General features: G+C 36.0%; 2 protein-coding genes across 7 annotated transcripts; both read left to right on the top strand.

The window, feature by feature from the left end:
- Nucleotides 1-114: 114 nt before the first annotated feature.
- tssc4 (tumor suppressing subtransferable candidate 4) lies at nucleotides 115-3531 on the top strand. 6 transcript variants are annotated; one of them, XM_084404624.1, is made up of 5 exons: nucleotides 315-359; nucleotides 711-831; nucleotides 1154-1278; nucleotides 1540-1558; nucleotides 1782-3531. In XM_084404624.1, the coding sequence occupies exon 5, from the start codon at nucleotides 1862-1864 to the stop codon at nucleotides 2747-2749; it is 888 nt and encodes a 295-aa protein (XP_084260750.1). In that variant the 5' UTR covers nucleotides 315-359; nucleotides 711-831; nucleotides 1154-1278; nucleotides 1540-1558; nucleotides 1782-1861; the 3' UTR covers nucleotides 2750-3531. The 6 variants fall into 6 exon arrangements, with proteins under 6 accessions (XP_084260753.1, XP_084260754.1, XP_084260750.1 ...); XM_084404627.1 differs by lacking the exons at nucleotides 315-359; nucleotides 711-831 and adding an exon at nucleotides 115-183; XM_084404623.1 differs by lacking the exon at nucleotides 315-359 and having other exon boundaries at nucleotides 699-831.
- Nucleotides 3532-5294: 1763 nt separating this feature from the next.
- On the top strand, nucleotides 5295-15018 carry ano9b (anoctamin 9b). The gene is made up of 24 exons (XM_084405527.1): nucleotides 5295-5524; nucleotides 7459-7515; nucleotides 7898-8029; nucleotides 8116-8261; nucleotides 8371-8420; nucleotides 9157-9215; nucleotides 9341-9426; nucleotides 9515-9649; nucleotides 9777-9870; nucleotides 10686-10746; nucleotides 10833-10915; nucleotides 11002-11106; nucleotides 11235-11399; nucleotides 11495-11531; nucleotides 11630-11741; nucleotides 11833-11890; nucleotides 12028-12125; nucleotides 12277-12473; nucleotides 12668-12820; nucleotides 12934-13081; nucleotides 13258-13374; nucleotides 13512-13605; nucleotides 13723-13835; nucleotides 13952-15018. The coding sequence occupies exons 1-24, from the start codon at nucleotides 5504-5506 to the stop codon at nucleotides 13992-13994; spliced, it is 2364 nt and encodes a 787-aa protein (XP_084261653.1). The 5' UTR covers nucleotides 5295-5503; the 3' UTR covers nucleotides 13995-15018.
- Nucleotides 15019-16491: the final 1473 nt, after the last annotated feature.

Below are 16491 nucleotides of genomic sequence, written 5' to 3' on the forward strand. Positions count from 1 at the left end.
ATTCTATATCCATTACCTCAGTTAGTTTTTAATTAAAGTAGCAGTACACTGGGTCAGATCGCACGTGCTTCTATCTTACAGCATTTGCGCCATCTGCTGGTTATTGGACAGACACACAAGAGGTGACCCAATCCTCCGTATAGTGCCCTGAAGTGGACTTCAAAGGTATTCAGCCATTCAAAGGTATTTGCGTTCACGCTATGTCGTAATTTCCGTAAATAAGAGATGACTGTGTACTTGGAGCTGTTCACGTCCTCGGATTCGGATACTTTCTCTTGCACTAAATCTGCAGTGGTCTGGTCGCATGGTACCGCGGTCACGTGGTACAAGTCGTAGCTCTCAGAAATTGCAATTATGAGGTGGTTCTACGATCACGTAAATGCTTTTTACAAATCAGAATAGTTACGGCAAATACGACAATGGCGCCACGCACCTAAATCTTAGGAAGCGAGCAGGGCAAACGGAGTAGCCATTTTTTGTAAATCTGAGACATATTAGTGTGCAATTAAACATTACAAAATTAATTTATCACTAAATTTAGTGGTTTCAAGTATGACTAATTATTATTAAGTTATTAATTAAAATTATATATAAATATAAAATCTTATATAAACTCACAGATATTTGAACGTAACACTATGAACTGAAACATTTTTAAAATTATAATATATTATTATATTATATTCATACACCCCTTGCTATGCATGTAGGGAGCTGTGAACACTGACCATGTGAGAACTAGAGCGCAGCTGTTGTTTTCATTCTAGCAGATAAACTACATTACCCACAAAGCATCTCTTCGTTGATTATGGGCACTCACTGCAGCTAAAGGTATGCTACTGCTTATGTGGACAACTAGATACGTGTCAAATAACTAAGTAACTTTAAAATTATGGTTGTTATATTTCAACCAGCATGTTACCGTAAATGTCGTAGGTTCTGAGGGCATTTGAGATATTTTGATCACGTTTATCATCACAGCTAGGCGGGATAGCTGCGTTAGCTGGCTTAACGTGTCAACAGAAGAAAATGCTCACTGACATTGCATTAACGTCATGATTTGTTTTAAATGCCTGTAGTTGTGCAAATTTCTTCTTCTTGATTTAATAAGTATACACACAGATATGCTGATGCTGATTTTGTTTAATTCAAGTTTACACCGTAAGAAGAGGACAACCTTCAGACTAAACGCTATGGCCATAACTTTGATCAATACTCTGGAATCGACTATTTTAGCTGAACTGACCAGCTCGCAGTACCTGTGAGTCTTCAACCGCAGTAAGATACCTCCATGCACCCAAGCATTGTTCCAGCTGTATATATTTTTTTACTTTCTTCAGATTTGTGGGATTATGTAACAAGCGCATAAAGAACATTACAAGATCTGTAAAATAAATGAATAAATATGGATTTTAATATAAATAATGTATTTAAATACTTGTCCTTAAGTATTATTAGATCACTGTATAATGCTGTTATGTAATTGTATGTTTACTGAGTGAAGATCTCACTGCTTGTTTCTCATTCTGGTTCCTATAGGTGTCTCCAGAGCCTTTTGGTGAGCGAGTAGTTCCTCATCTTTTCTTTTCTCTCTATAGTTCATGTCAGTTGGTTTGTTATGAGTTTGTCAAAAAATAAAGTTCAAGATCACCATTCTATGAAGTTTATTAGCACTAGTGTTATGTGCAGTCAGTGCCTTACCTTTTTACTTTATATGCTACTCTTTGAATAAACTGTCTGTGTTTGTGCATTACTAATACAAGTATTTCTTTCTTCTTTAGATCTTTCACACAGCATCTCAGCGTAAATATCCAGCTTCTAATCGTATCTCTTGACCTAACCTCGGAGTAGTAGTAGCACAATGAGTGACCCAAACTGCAAAGAAAAGGATGCTCCCAACAGTCTTTCTAATAGAGATATGATTGAACTTCCAGATGATCTCTCCCTGAGCGACTCTGACTCTGATGAACCCACGGAGCATTTCGGCAGAAAGGTTGAGGACTTGTCATCATCCTCAGAGGATGAAGGTGAGACTCAGCAGCATGTGAAGTCTGTTCCTCAAGAAAATCCCACCTTCAGACTGATAGGTGGGAGCTCTGGTTTCTGTGATCGGAGCAAGGACATCTTTGCACAGTTGGATAGTGCAGCAAAGCTCACATCTAAGGATCTAGGTGAAGACAACATTCTTGATGGCATGTTTGCCCGTCCTGCTCCACCGTCACCTCCACAGGCAGCTCAAAGGAAGTGTGGCGTTGGCCAAGAGGCAACCAAAAAACAACCTCCAGGTAAAAAACTCCCAGACTACCTAGCAAACCCTGAGCGCTGGACCCGATACAGTCTCGAAGATATTGCTGAAACCAGTGATACAAAGAATAGTCAGGTCGCTCATGAGTACATTCAGGAGCTTCAAGACAGCCGGAGGTCTCAAAAAGCCACACTGGAGACTTTCACTCCAACTTTCAACCAGGATCACAGCAGCAGCAGTGATAATAAGATCGTGTTCACTAAACCCAAAAGCAAAGATCAAAGTGGGAGCAAACTTGACCATGCTAAGAAGGAAGTAGTTGGCCTTCAACACTTGGATGATCATCACATTTCATGGGGCAATAAAGAGAAAAAAAGGAAGTGGGGGGCTGAGAAAGAGGAAGAAGACAAAATGGTGTCCAGCCCTGTCTTCAACAGTGCCAAGAAAGTAAATCGCAAACACTTCCGTAAAACACTGGAAGATGATGAAGGTGGCGCAGAGTGAGCACTTTGAACCTAAATATTTAAAACTACTGTTTTAATGTTTATGTACTTCAAACTTAACGTTGTTTTGTATAAAGTGGTTTGACTATCCAATTATCTTGGTTTAGGCTGTATAGTCCATGAAAAGCTCTTGCTGTCATGCTGTACAGGCTATTCCTCAAAGGATAGCATAAAAAATAACCCACATCTGTAGATTGATAACCTGTATCAGTGGTTTAGTGTGTATACAGTTATTCTGTGGTTATATTTATGACCACTTTTCATGAATAAATTTGACTCTGTTGTGTACTTTGAGATCACATTAAATAAGTGTGCTTTGTCTTAATGTTGGTGGAAGTGTTTGCTCAATGTTTTGCATGGTAATGTGATTGATGATGAACAATGCAAATGAGGAGATTAATCCCACTTCTGGTAATGCAGCACAAGGCTAGACGAACCATGGACCTTGAGGACATCTGCTTTCAGCCGAATCCCACTGAACACCATTCTTGTTTTTGCCCTCCTCTGTAGAGCATGTGTGTTTTAGGAAATTATTACAGTTTAAAGTCTTAAGAATGATATCCAGGTATTTTCAGAGTGGTTTCACCAACTTCACCAACTTTCTCCTTAGTGTTTTTTAATGACCTTATGGTCCTGGTAAACCTGGAAAAATCAAGGTATTGCAAAAGTATAATTTGCGGGTCTAGAAAAGTCATTGAAATTTATATAGTCTGAATCATTCTTCGTAGTTATACTTGGTTAAAAAGTATTTAATTGGATTAAAAATACTTTTTGTGAACGCAATCCCTGTGTTTTGTAGTTATTTTGCATTTTCATGCAAACAATTTTGCCGGCCCAACGACGGAATCGACCAGCGTGGGTGAAGTTATGATGTTTGTTGTCTTTTCAGTGCTTCTGTGAAGTTAAGTAAAAAATTGACTTAAGCTCCTTGCTTAATCTGACTCCAATTTCAAATGATTATTAAATTTAGAATGTTTCTAATTAGGAACAAATCATAAATATTGGTTATTTATTCATTTAGATCTTATTCTGGGTATCCCATACTATCAATTATTCATTCATTAGGAACCCGATGTCACATGGAGTCGCACGCCGGCCTGGTTACGTGGAACTTTACGAACACAAACTCACCAGTCTGATCTTAGTCAGATGGTGCAGGGTTAGCTATTACCTTTAGATGGTTGCATACTGCTTACTAATACAAAAAGTGTAGTTTATTTATCCACTTCCGTACAACTTGCTATGTCAGTGATCGATAGAAATCAAAAGGTCTCAGATGACGTGCCTAATGTTACATTTATTCATGAGCCTTTAGTTTGAACCAGACTCCATAATATACTCAATGTTTTCAGAAGAATACAGAATAAATCAAACATCACATTTTATTCGTCAGGTAAAAATGTATCATGCCAATTACTGGTTACAATTACTATGCTGGTGTGTGGTGGGCGTTCTGGCGCAATATGGCTGCCGTCGCATCATCCAAGTGGATGCTGCACATTGGTGGTGGTTGAGGAGATTCCCCCCTTCCATATGCAAAAGCGCTTTGAGGTCTCAGAAAAAGCGCTATATAAATGTAACGAATTAAATTATTAATTCTTAAATTAATTAATTAAGCAATTAGAAGCCAATTCAGAAATAACAACATCAATTGCTCAAAGAATGAATCTAAGAGTAAGAAATATACCTGACAGTGGAGAGACACACACAGCAGTGTGTGGAGGTTTTCTGGTAACAGAATCCCCAAAGACTATTCTGCCAGTTTTCCTAATAGGAATAGATTCACAAGATACATCATGTTTTATATCATCATTATAATAGTGAACCTACAGTGACTTGAGCCATGTGAAAGGAGAGGAGTAAGGAGAGGGGTGCTCATGGAAGAGGAGAGAAGTCTGGGCATTGTCCTATGCTCATCTTTTCTCCAGATTAGAGTTTTACACCCGGTTCCACAGACAGACAGTCCCAGACTAAATTGCATGTTTGAGCTGTTAACTGAAAGCAACTTGCACTGACATATCTGCCACTGTTTTGTCTCAAGATGCAACACTAGTCATGTTTTTTTCTAAGGCAAGTTTATAAAAGCCACTAATGTCCTAATGGCTAATGGTTTTATTTTTATCTTATGTTCTGTCTGAGCAGGAAAACTTAATGTGTTGCAATGCATGATATTGCAATGTGTTGCAATTGCAATGTTGAGATGCAATCATTTATTGTACCCATTTTTTTCTTTAATGAAATAATATTCCAAAGGTTTTTATTTTTCTTCTGGATTCTAGGAGGTTAAAGCAGCAAGTATTTGCATGTAAAAAAAAAAAAAAAAAATAGCAGTGCAGTGACAACTGTGCCCAACTCTCCTAACTCCTTTTATGACTTTAATAACATATTCAGAGCCGAGTGACTGTTGCCACTGCAGTAACGTCTGAGTTTCGATCTCAAGTTATCAGTATTGATGTGTATAGAGCATGGTATTGAGAGTAATGAAACCTCGGCCCCGCCCTTCAACAGAAAGCGATGACGTCTGTTGTCTCACCTGTAAAGGTAGAAGTCACGATACCGTCGAGCTCGCGGATGTCTTAAAAATGAGATGGGAAATGCGGAAGTGTAGGTTACACTGCTTTCGATCGGTCTCTAGTCAGTTCGAATTTCTCTCATTAGTTAAAGCTGGTCTTCGGCTATGTGAGGATAAGAGAAGAGAGACTGACATCGCTCTGCCTGAACTGAACTGAGCTGCTTTGAAAACATTGATTTGAGAATGTTCTTCACTGATCGAGAGGTAGACTACAGTGTGTGTGTGTGTGTGTGTGTGCATAGGTCAATGCCTGTCTGATTGATCTTGAGGTGTTTATTAATTTATCTGGTCGATGTGAGACATAGCTCATGTGAAGAGAAAATACTATTTTGTTTTCTGAGTATTTAGTTACAGATGTTTAGTTATATAATTATGCTGTTTAGTAATATTAAATGTGCAGTTTATACCCTTTTAAATATATAATATTTGGTAGGCTACTGTAGTCTCTGTGTTGTACTCATCCTGTCATATACATCAGTCGCTTTCACCACTAACAATATTGCTGTAACAATATATCCAACATAGCCTAGAGAGGGAAATTACAGTAATAGTATATCCCATAACACTGTTTAAAATAGGGAGGTGCATCCTATTTGATTTACTATTTGATTTCTCCTTAGTGAATGACTTTGTCTTGGGATATATAAATAACTGTCTCATTTGGATTATCCAAATGTGTATATTATTGTTTCAGACTGGTTAAACTGCATTATTTAAGAGGGATTAATGCAATCAGAAACTATTCTGAAGAACACTCACCTGACCTGAACATCTTGTTGAGATCTTTCATGTGAATGTTTCAGAAGAAAGACTCTGTTGTGAGCGTAAACATGTAAATGTACAATTCATGGTTTACACAGACAACTCAGTTATTTGATCTTGATTAGGGATTCGATTTTTTTTAGACTCATTATTGATTAATCTGTTTTGGTAGAGTAAAGTGTTCAGGTACGTGTTCATATTACGTAAATGTATGCAAAAACTGAACAAATAATGGTTATGTTATGGTTAAACAGGTTATTTGTCATGTGCTGCTTTTTAATATGTCATTGACTAGAGCAAGAACATATTTTAATTACTGTGACTTCAGTTAATGATTTAGTAAGGCAGAGGTGAGGAATAATAATCCACGTTCTTAGTGATTCCTCAGTCTTTCTGACACCCACAAACACACACTCTTATCAAACACTTGTAGTTCTATAAAGTGTTACCCACAGGCATGTCTTGACCTGCCATCATACCAGCAGGAGTAGCTGCTGTCAAAGTGAAAATCAGACTAGGGAAAAAAAGGGAAAGAAAGCCTTTACGCTACAAAAAATTATCATTTTTTTGTCCCAATCAATCTGAATTCATCCTAGAATATAAACATTTCCCATCCAACTGGCTTTAATTTCTACAAAACACACGGTTTCATATGGGCACATGTTTTCGAGCTCCGTTGAAGTCCGGTTATACTTGACAAAACTGGTGAAAAGTCTTTTATTGTTTATTTTATTTTTAAAAAGTATAATTACAAATTATACTATCATCATAACAATGTGAGCGAAAAACTTAAAAAAGATATTTGGATCCTGCTGTATTTGATCAGTTTGCTTTATATAAAGCAGGTTAGTCATTAAGTATTACTGTAGTAGCTTGCATGAAGACAGGTTAGAAATTTGCGTTTCAATTGAGATAAGGTTTGGCATCATAAACAAATGTCAGTTTGCATAATGCACATTTTCCTCTGTCTCAGGGTGATACCGGGTTGATTTATTGTAAGTACATAGATAAGTCTTATGCTGTCCTCAATACATTAATGACAGTGGCAGTAGGTGAATTTTTTACAATATATGCACTTAATATTCAGAAATTGTGCATTGGTCAGTAAACCTTTTTTTTTTAACCTATTTATAGTTCTCTGGGCAACACTTTTGTCCTTGTTACATATGTTACATGTACTTACGATAGTAATAACAGTAAATTATGCATAATTTGCAACTAACCTTCAACCAAATCCTATTCCTACCCTAACCCTATAGCAAGCACATGTACTGTAGTTGCTTAATATTGCTCAGTACTTAAATATATTATTACACTGTAACAATGACACCTTAAAATAAAGTGTAACCGTTCTCTGTTGTTTCTATGTATTGCAGGATGAAATGGCTATGTATGAGCTGGACAATGCAAATGAGACTTTACTTACACCACAGGTAAGAAAAGAGACCAGACATGTGTTTTTGTGCATTTGTTGACCAATAGGATTTAAATACCACAGTCACCACAGTCACATTTCTACCCGAGCACATGTTCAGTTATGATGACTTCACATGCAAAGCACATGATGATGTTATATCTTACCAAACTATGGTCATAATGTCACATTCACATCACTTCTTGCCCTGCATGACCTAAACTTTTGGAAAAAACAGGTGACAGTCACAGACCCAAACACTCAACTAAAACAATCCCACAAAACCTAGAGTCAGCAGAAATACAGGCTGATCATTAATTGATATTCAGAGAAAAATGGTATGTCTGCTCTGCAAGCATGTTTCTTTCTATCTTGGTTATTTCTGCATTTGTTTCATTCAGCATAACTCATACAACCCTCGATTATTTGACTATGTCCTGGTGGCTGATAAAGTGGAGGACATGGAGGACCAAACCTTCAAGAAGCAGGATGCCTTTATTGGCGAACTGAAACAGAAGAACATTAAAGTGACTGTATGTTGTCACCGTCACACACATAGTATTGTGTCTTTCAGTTCAATTTGACTGTCTTACTCAAGGCTCTCATTACTTTTGAACAGAGAATTGAACATGCTGGAAAGGTGTTCTTCGGTATCTGTGCACCTGAGGAGATGTTTGCAAAGTACAAGTACTTGCTAAAGGTGTCTGATGCCTGTAACTGGAGCGCAGAGCAAAAGTGTGAATCGTCTGTGTCGTTCTGCACCAGGTGAGAGTCACAGAAAGCACCTCTACTCTACTTAAAATTGAATTGGAAATTGAATTGGTCGATTCTTTTCATAGCTTTTGTAATGGGTTTCTATTCCTTTGTTTCATAGAATCAGGATTGTCCACTTTGTCTTGTACAATACATTTATAGGAACAGGAGGTACACTTTCTTTCATTTTCACTTTCACTTCATCTTATTTCAAGTTCCAAAGTTTAATTTTGTTTAAATTTTAAATTTAAAAATATTTTAAAAATATTTTACAACTTTAAAACTTTTCAAGTTTAAAAATATTTCAAAACTTACAAAAGTAAAAAAGTTTGGAGTCTGAATGAATTTTTGATGTTTTGAAAGAAGTCTCTTCTGCTCTCCAAGGCTGAAACGATTTAATAAAAAATTCCTTAAAATTAAATATTATTACAATTTAAAAAGACTGTTTTCTATTTGAATATATATATATATATATATAAAAATTATTCCTGTAATGGCAAAGCTGAATTTTCAGCATCATTACTCCAGTGTTCAGTGTCACATGATCCTTCAGAAATCATTCTAATATGCTGATCTGGTGCTCATCCTATCTGAATAAAAGTATAATAAAAATTTAAAAAATTCGTACTTGCCCCAAAACTTTTAACGGTAGTGTAACTTGAGTTTGTTATCTTTAAGCCTTTCAAACACTTTGTCTACAAAAAAGCTTTACATAAAATGTATGTAATATGAAACTGCATTGAATCTAAAAGTGTTTAAAATGTCCTATGCATGTATTAAAAGGGCTCAGAAGTAAATAACAGAGACACCCATTCATGTTCAATGTTTTTAAAGAAATAATGAAAGGGACCAGGACTGAGCCTCTGTAATATTATCAGTATCTTTATTCACTATTTTACTCTATAAGAGAGCCTTGACGAGCTGCTGTGTGAAGGTGCTTTTGAGTCCATCTTCTGTCTGCATGAGGTAAAAGCCCTTTTTTGTTTGAGTATTCATTTATTATAGACTGTAGCTAAGGAAATCATTAAATAAACATCTGAGGTTTTTCATTGTAAAAGGTCATGTTCAACTTTTTTGACTTGTCTCTTCAGAAACAAGAGCAGAAAAAACTAAAGAAGAAGTGGGCAAGCTGGCTTTCAGTATTGAAGCTTTTTAAACAGCCTGTCACTGATGTCAAGTGAGTTCTACTGGTTTTATATTGTTCTCTGTTCCTTGAAAATAATTTTGTCCACATATGTATGTTCACATATAATGTTCATTTTTAGGGACTATTTTGGGGAGAAAGTGGCACTGTATTACCTGTGGCTGGGCTGGTACACACGGATGCTTGTCCCTGCAGCTATTATTGGTGTTGTTGTGTTCTTGTATGGCCTTGCCTTCTTCAATACCAGTCCACTCATGTGAGTATATTTACAGCAAAAAAATGCTGCGTGTTGAGGTGTAGAGACAGATTACAGATCGTATGCAGACAGAATAATCTGATTTTAATTGACTCCCAATTATCGTGGTGTCTGGGTGTTCTTACAGTCATGAAGTCTGTGACTCCAACACTATCATGTGTCCAAGATGTGACACAAGATGCAGCGTGTGGAACCTGTCTGACACCTGTACATATGCCAAGGTCAGTGAATAAACATGTCACTCTTTGATTATAATTGAGCATTTCTTGACACCATTAATTGTTGTATTTGATACACTACTGTTCAAAAGTTTGGGGTTGGTAAGAATTTTTTGATGTTTTTGAAAGAAGTCTCTCTAAGTAAATAATTATTAGTACAATATAATATAACATTTCAAATATATTTCGTGGAAACCGCCATGCTTTTTTTTTCAGGATTTTTTGATGAATAGAATGTTGAAAAGGAAAAGCCCATACACAAAAGAAATATATTTGAAATATATTTTCAGGATATATTTTGGAATATATGCAAATATTTGAAATTGGCCCAATAAATATATTTCATACTTATATTTCATATATTTTTGTTATATTTCAGAATATATTTCAATGTATTTGGAATATATGCCACATATATTTTTGACACTTTTGGGGACCCATACAGAAAAAAATACATTGAAATATATTCTGAAATATAACAAAAATATATGAAATATAAGTATGAAATACATTTATTGGGCCAATTTCAAATATTTGCATATATTCCAAAATATATCCTGAAAATATATTTCAAATATATTTCTTTTGTGTATGGGAGAACAGCATTTATTTCAACATTATAAATGTCTTTTCTTTTCTTTTACTTTTGATTAATGTAATATATCCTTTTTGAACGAAAAAAGTACTTTCTTCCAAAAAGAAACTTGATTGGTAGTGTATATTCAAAATAAATGAGAGCTGAATGCCACACTATTTTCTACCTATGCTTCTCTGTTTCATCTGGACTAGTTGTGTTAACAGTAAATGCTTACAAACAGGTGAGCCAACTTTTTGACAATGAAGGGACGGTGGCTTTTGCCATGTTCATGGCGATTTGGGGTGAGTTTTTGCCCTTTAGCTAATGCAAATTACATATCTCTATGTCATTTGACAAATGCTAAGGTACTGTTATGTTGTTTGACTAGCAACCCTGTTCTTGGAGTTGTGGAAGAGACATCGAGCTCTGTATGTGTCAAAGTGGAAAGTGTTTGACTGGTGCGAGGAGGAGGTAGACACATTACTTTTTTCTGATCATTACTTTTGGCATATTTAATGCGCATCTGCTGATGGAGCCGAATGACTATTTGTCCACAGGAAGAACTGATTTTGGAGATTGTAAATAACCCTCAGTGTAAACCCAAAGAGTTCAGACATTCCTACATGCGCAGCATCGTGGTGCTTCTGTTGGTCACATTAGTGGTGAGAAACACATTCATTTTTACTATGTGTATATATATATGCATTAGCATTACTATTACTTAAAAAGTTGTTATTGTTTAAAAGGACTTATATGCACTTAATAACAACTGTATCTTCATTGTTTTCAGCTGGTGGTGATCATTGGTCTGACCCATGCTCTGGTGATCTGCCGTGTTTTAGCTGCAATATTGTTGTCCGAAAGCGACTGGCACTTTCTGCGTGAGCGCGCTTCCACAATAGCTATGTTGTCCGGAGCAGTGCTACACTACATTACCATTCAGGTTATGACTCGGGTAAGAACTGACTGACAGATAGACTGTCTAATGGGCGTAAAGCATCTGCTTGTTAAAGAACATAGCACCTCTCTAATTACTATCATTCTTTTCAGGTCAACAAACTTGTGGCATTCAAACTGTGTGAGTTTGGTGGGTAATAAATCTAAATAATAATAATTGTTTGCATGAAATCCGTTATGTCAGTAAACAGGCTAAGTACTTAAAATGTCTCTGTTGTTCATTTGTAGAGAAGACTCGCTCCTTTGCAGCCACAGAGAAGCGCTTCACTGTGAAGATGTTCACATTTCAATTCTTTACTCTCTTCTCATCACTATTTTATGTGGCGTTCTTTCTGGGAAGGTAATTGTGCGCGTCTGTGTGAGTGAGTGTGTGCTTATCTAGTTATTTACTCTAACAGTCTATTCAAAGTGTCTCTTTATGCTCTGCTTAGGATCAATGGCTATCCAGGAAACTATGTTCGAATTGCAGGGAAATGGAGGCTAGAAGAGGTACGATTCATGCAGGAAACATTGTACATTACATTTATATTTACAAATGCATATTTACATGTATGCATTTGACACACGCTTTATCCAAAGCTGAATCAAATCTAAATAAGAGGTAAAAATCTCTCTCTCTGATTTAGTGTCATCCAAGCGGCTGCCTTACGGATCTCTTCATCCAGATGGCTGTAATTCTGGTGCTCAAACAAACAATCAACAACATATTTGAGTTCACAGTGCCGTAAGTGTTTTCAAAAATATACACTAAAACCCAATGAAAACTTCTTTTGCTGATAGCTCTTTTCATTATTATTATTATTATTTTATAGTGCTTAATGGACTATTAGAATTTTTCTCTCACTTTCTATCTCTGGCTATGTCTTTCTCTGCAGCTGGTTAAAGCTGTGTTTCAGGCGCACGAAAGCTAAGACGATGCGCAGAAAGTGTGGTAACTGTTACCGGAAGGCGTGTCGAGAGGATGATAGTAACTTCTTCCCATGTGACCTCTGCAACCTTCGTAATTGGCTGGAAAACTACGACCTGAATGCTGTTAATGCTTTCAGCTTGTTTAATGAGTTTTTGGAAATGGGTGTGTATCTCTCTCCGTTACCTATCTTCAGCACAAACTATTTTTACAGTATTGCTGACTTGTATAACATCTATTTTTTTTATTGTAATATCATATTTGAATTGTAAAGATGTATTTTAGTGCAAATGTGACTGTAATGTTGCTATGCTAAAATACTGTACACTAACACATGCTGTTCTTCCCTGTGTCATTAGTTATTCAGTTCAGTTTCACCACCATCTTTGTGGCTGCGTTTCCTCTGGCTCCTTTACTGGCTCTCATCAATAACATATTTGAGATCAGGCTGGATGCCATCAAGATGGTCAGCCTTGAGCGCCGCCTAGTGCCCAGAAAGACAAATGACATTGGTGAATAGCTACTGTATTGGCTTTTTTGCGCATGTATTTGTGTAGTGGTGATGTGTGAGTTTAGCTATGGTCATGGAGTAAACCATGATGTGTTGTGTGTTCTCCTGTGGCAGGTGTGTGGACTGGAATATTAGAAGCTGTTGGTGTGATGGCTGTCATTGCTAATGGACTAGTGATTGGGATTACCTCTGACTTCATACCTCGTCTGGTGTATCGATACCGTTATGGACCTTGTGCTGTCAGCAATAGTACAAACCTGGAGTGAGTATCTGAGCTACAAACCATCAGACAATATAAGCTGTTTTTGTCCACCTTTTTCTCTCACCACAACAATATTGGAAAAAAAAGTGTCATATCCAAAAAGTTTGTTTATTTGTTTTCAAGCATATATGATAGTAGGTTATTGCTGTAATGAGTGCATTTATTTTGTCTGATAGCTGTATGACAGGGTATATCAACAACACTCTGGCAACAGCGTTCATGTCCAATAGCAGAGTGAAAGATGACTTCAAGGAATTGATCACAGACAACGGGTATAATGTTTCGCAGTGCAGGTGACAACTTTGTTGGTTTTTACTTCTACTTATATTAATACGGATTCATTTGATTGGTTAGTTCATACCGGACTAATGAGGAAATGTTTCATGTGATACAGCGTCATTGCATTGAATGTGTATTGTGTGTACTACAGTTACAGAGACTACCGCAGTGATGAAGACCAGAGTCTCACCTCTCAGTTTTGGCTCATTCTGGCACTCCGCTTTGCCTTTGTTATTCTGTTCGAGGTACAAGTGTTAGAGCTATTTAACTTTTTTTTTTCTATTTAATTTTATTTCGTTTTTAACAAACATTAATATATTTTGTTAAATATATGTGTTCTTCTCTCCACTCCTCATACACAGCATGTAGTGGTGATGTGCAAATTTATCGCTGCCTGGTTTATACCTGACAATCCCATCAGAGTGAAAAATGAAAGGCTAAACGACAAACTGAGAAGACTGAAAAAGGAACTTAAGTAAGTATTTTCTTGTGTCTGCTCATGTTGTAGATTTATATAAAAATATTTAAGAGTATAATTTCAAGCCTCACTGTGATGCTTATTTACAGTTGTTGATTCTCTGATTTTAACAGTGAAGCAAAGGGAACATATGATAGCAGATCTACTGAGGTGTGAACCATGAAGGTTCAAACCGTGTTCTTTCATTTGAGAGATTTGAAAACCTTCTGACTTCTGTGTGCAAACAAGACGTGACACAAGGAAGATTTCTGTATTTGACTGAGATCATTATCTCACTTGCATCAGTACATGGGACAGATCTCTGCACTTCACTTCTTCCAGAGTCTTCAGCATCTTACTGGAACTTAGTGGAAAGCTCTCGTTGCAGTTTACAGTTTCGCCTCAAGATGAGTCATATTTGGTCTGCTTCAGAGGGATACACCATACGTGTTTTTGGTTGTGTCATAAATTAACTATATTTCTGAGCATTGAAAGAAAATGGGATTTTTTATTATTTTTTTTATGAAAGAAATGTGAAAATGTCAAACCAGTTGATACCTATTATTTTATTTAGTGTGTGTGCGCTTCTAAGAGAAGGTCCAACAAGCCTAAAATAATCCATTCATTTTGTTGCCAAAAACATTTTATGGCAATTCCATAGAAGGTTTTAACAGAATATAGTGTGTTTTAATGTTTACTCTTAATAAAAGTAAAAAAGCTGTATTTAGCTTCACAATGAAAACCTAGTTTCATGAGGACTTTTACTTAAATGTGAAGACCTGAATGTGACAAACAAAAAATATCAGGAATTGTGCCAATGTGTGTTTTTATCTTTACAATGCTGTCCATAGCAATTCTAAACAACTGTGTTTCTCAGTACATATAAATATGTTGATATTGTATTTTTTATATTGTCCTATTGGTCCGGTTTCACAGACATGGTTTAGATTAAGCCAGGATTAGGCATTTATAAACTTGCCTTAGAAAAAAAAAACATTACTGATGTGCTTCTTGAGACAAAACAATGGCAGTGACATATTTCATATGTCAGTGCAAGTTTCTTTCAGTTTACATTTACAGTTAAAACAGCTGAAACATGCATTTTAGTCTAGGACTAGGTTAAAGCCTTGTCTGTGAAACCGGGGATTGTGTTCCAGAAATGAAAGGGTGAAATAAATATTGAAGGTGAAATTAAACCGTTGCCCCTTTTGTCCTCCACAAGATGTCAGTAGAAATGCATGTCTACACTGCTGAGTTGCTTCAGACAAAGAATGAATACTTGCGTTCCACACAGTTACTTTTGTTAAATGCCTTTTGTCTTATTCTGTCAGTTGCTTAAGATTTCTATTGTGTTGTTACTGATGGGTTATTAATAAGCTAATATTTATATTTGAATAATAATTCGATTTTTATAGTAAATACAATGTGAAGAAAGGTTTTGTTATTTTGCTGGAATCGGAACGCAACATCTGAAGTCATTCCCAGTCTGTTGGCACAAAGCTGCATTGTTTTATCTTCCCTTTTTATGTATCTTCTTATAATAGTCCTTGTACCCCAGTGAAAACATCTGTACCAAAATCTATTTAAAATACATTTATTACGGTCTCAAAATACATTATTAAATCCGTTAACATTTTTTTCTGAGATATTGCTTGAGACTAACTGATGTAAATATTATACTAGTACTTCTTTATTGCACATTGCACATTTTGTAATATTATGCATAAAATATGTTTTACTCACTATTAGTAAGGAAATGATCACTGTATAATATCAGTCTTTAAATGCAAGATATTTAAAGTGTACTTTAGCACAATCAAATATACTTAAGTATATCTTTAGTTGGACCTCAGCACTATTTCCGGATAACTAAAGTGCATTAAGTACAGAATTAGTTGTTCCAGTTTAGTAGACTTTAGTATACCACAAGTACTGCATAAAATACAATTATTTCAAATACATTTTGGTATATTTATTTTTCACTATAAGGAAGATTAGCTGTTTGAGTCGAGGCAGCTGTGAATCTTGTGTTAGAGTGTGTGCGTGTAAAAAAATTTTCTATGGAACAGCAACTTTTTCTAAAGAAATGATAGTCTTGTACTCCCTCTAAGTGTTGCTGGGCCACATATGGGGAACTTGAGTAATTTCATATGTGCATATTTCTGTGGCTGCGTTGGACTTTTCTTCTAGCCAAACATATTTGGCTCATACCACGTAAACCAGATATGTATAAAATGTGGAGAGCCTTTGTAATTTGCTAACATTAAAGGTCTTAATCTTCCTTTTTAATTATCATTTTTTTCTCTCTTGTGGATACACTGTCTTGGATTTTTACTTCTATTTTTTTTCTATTTGCTTTGTCTTTGGTGTTTAGAGAGTAAACAGTTGGAACCATTTCTCTGGGCAGAAGATTTTTTTTAAATAAACATTGCACTCTGTTCATCTCTCTCTCTTCGTCCAGTTAGGACAAAGCTCTTTTTCAGCATTTTACAATTCCGTCTTTATACTGAAGAGAGAGCTGTTTTTGGTCAGTGGTTGCTCAGCATGTTCCCATGCACTCAACTAAAGGCCACAACTTATTGTACACTGACCCACAATGCATTCTAACCTATCAGTCATTAGCCTCAAGAAACCTACCCAAAAAAAGAAAGAAAAAGAGTTGAGCATGTATTTC

This window comes from Rutilus rutilus, assembly GCF_951802725.1.
Source record: "Rutilus rutilus genome assembly, chromosome: 3".
NCBI classification, from domain to species: Eukaryota; Metazoa; Chordata; class Actinopteri; order Cypriniformes; family Leuciscidae; genus Rutilus; species Rutilus rutilus.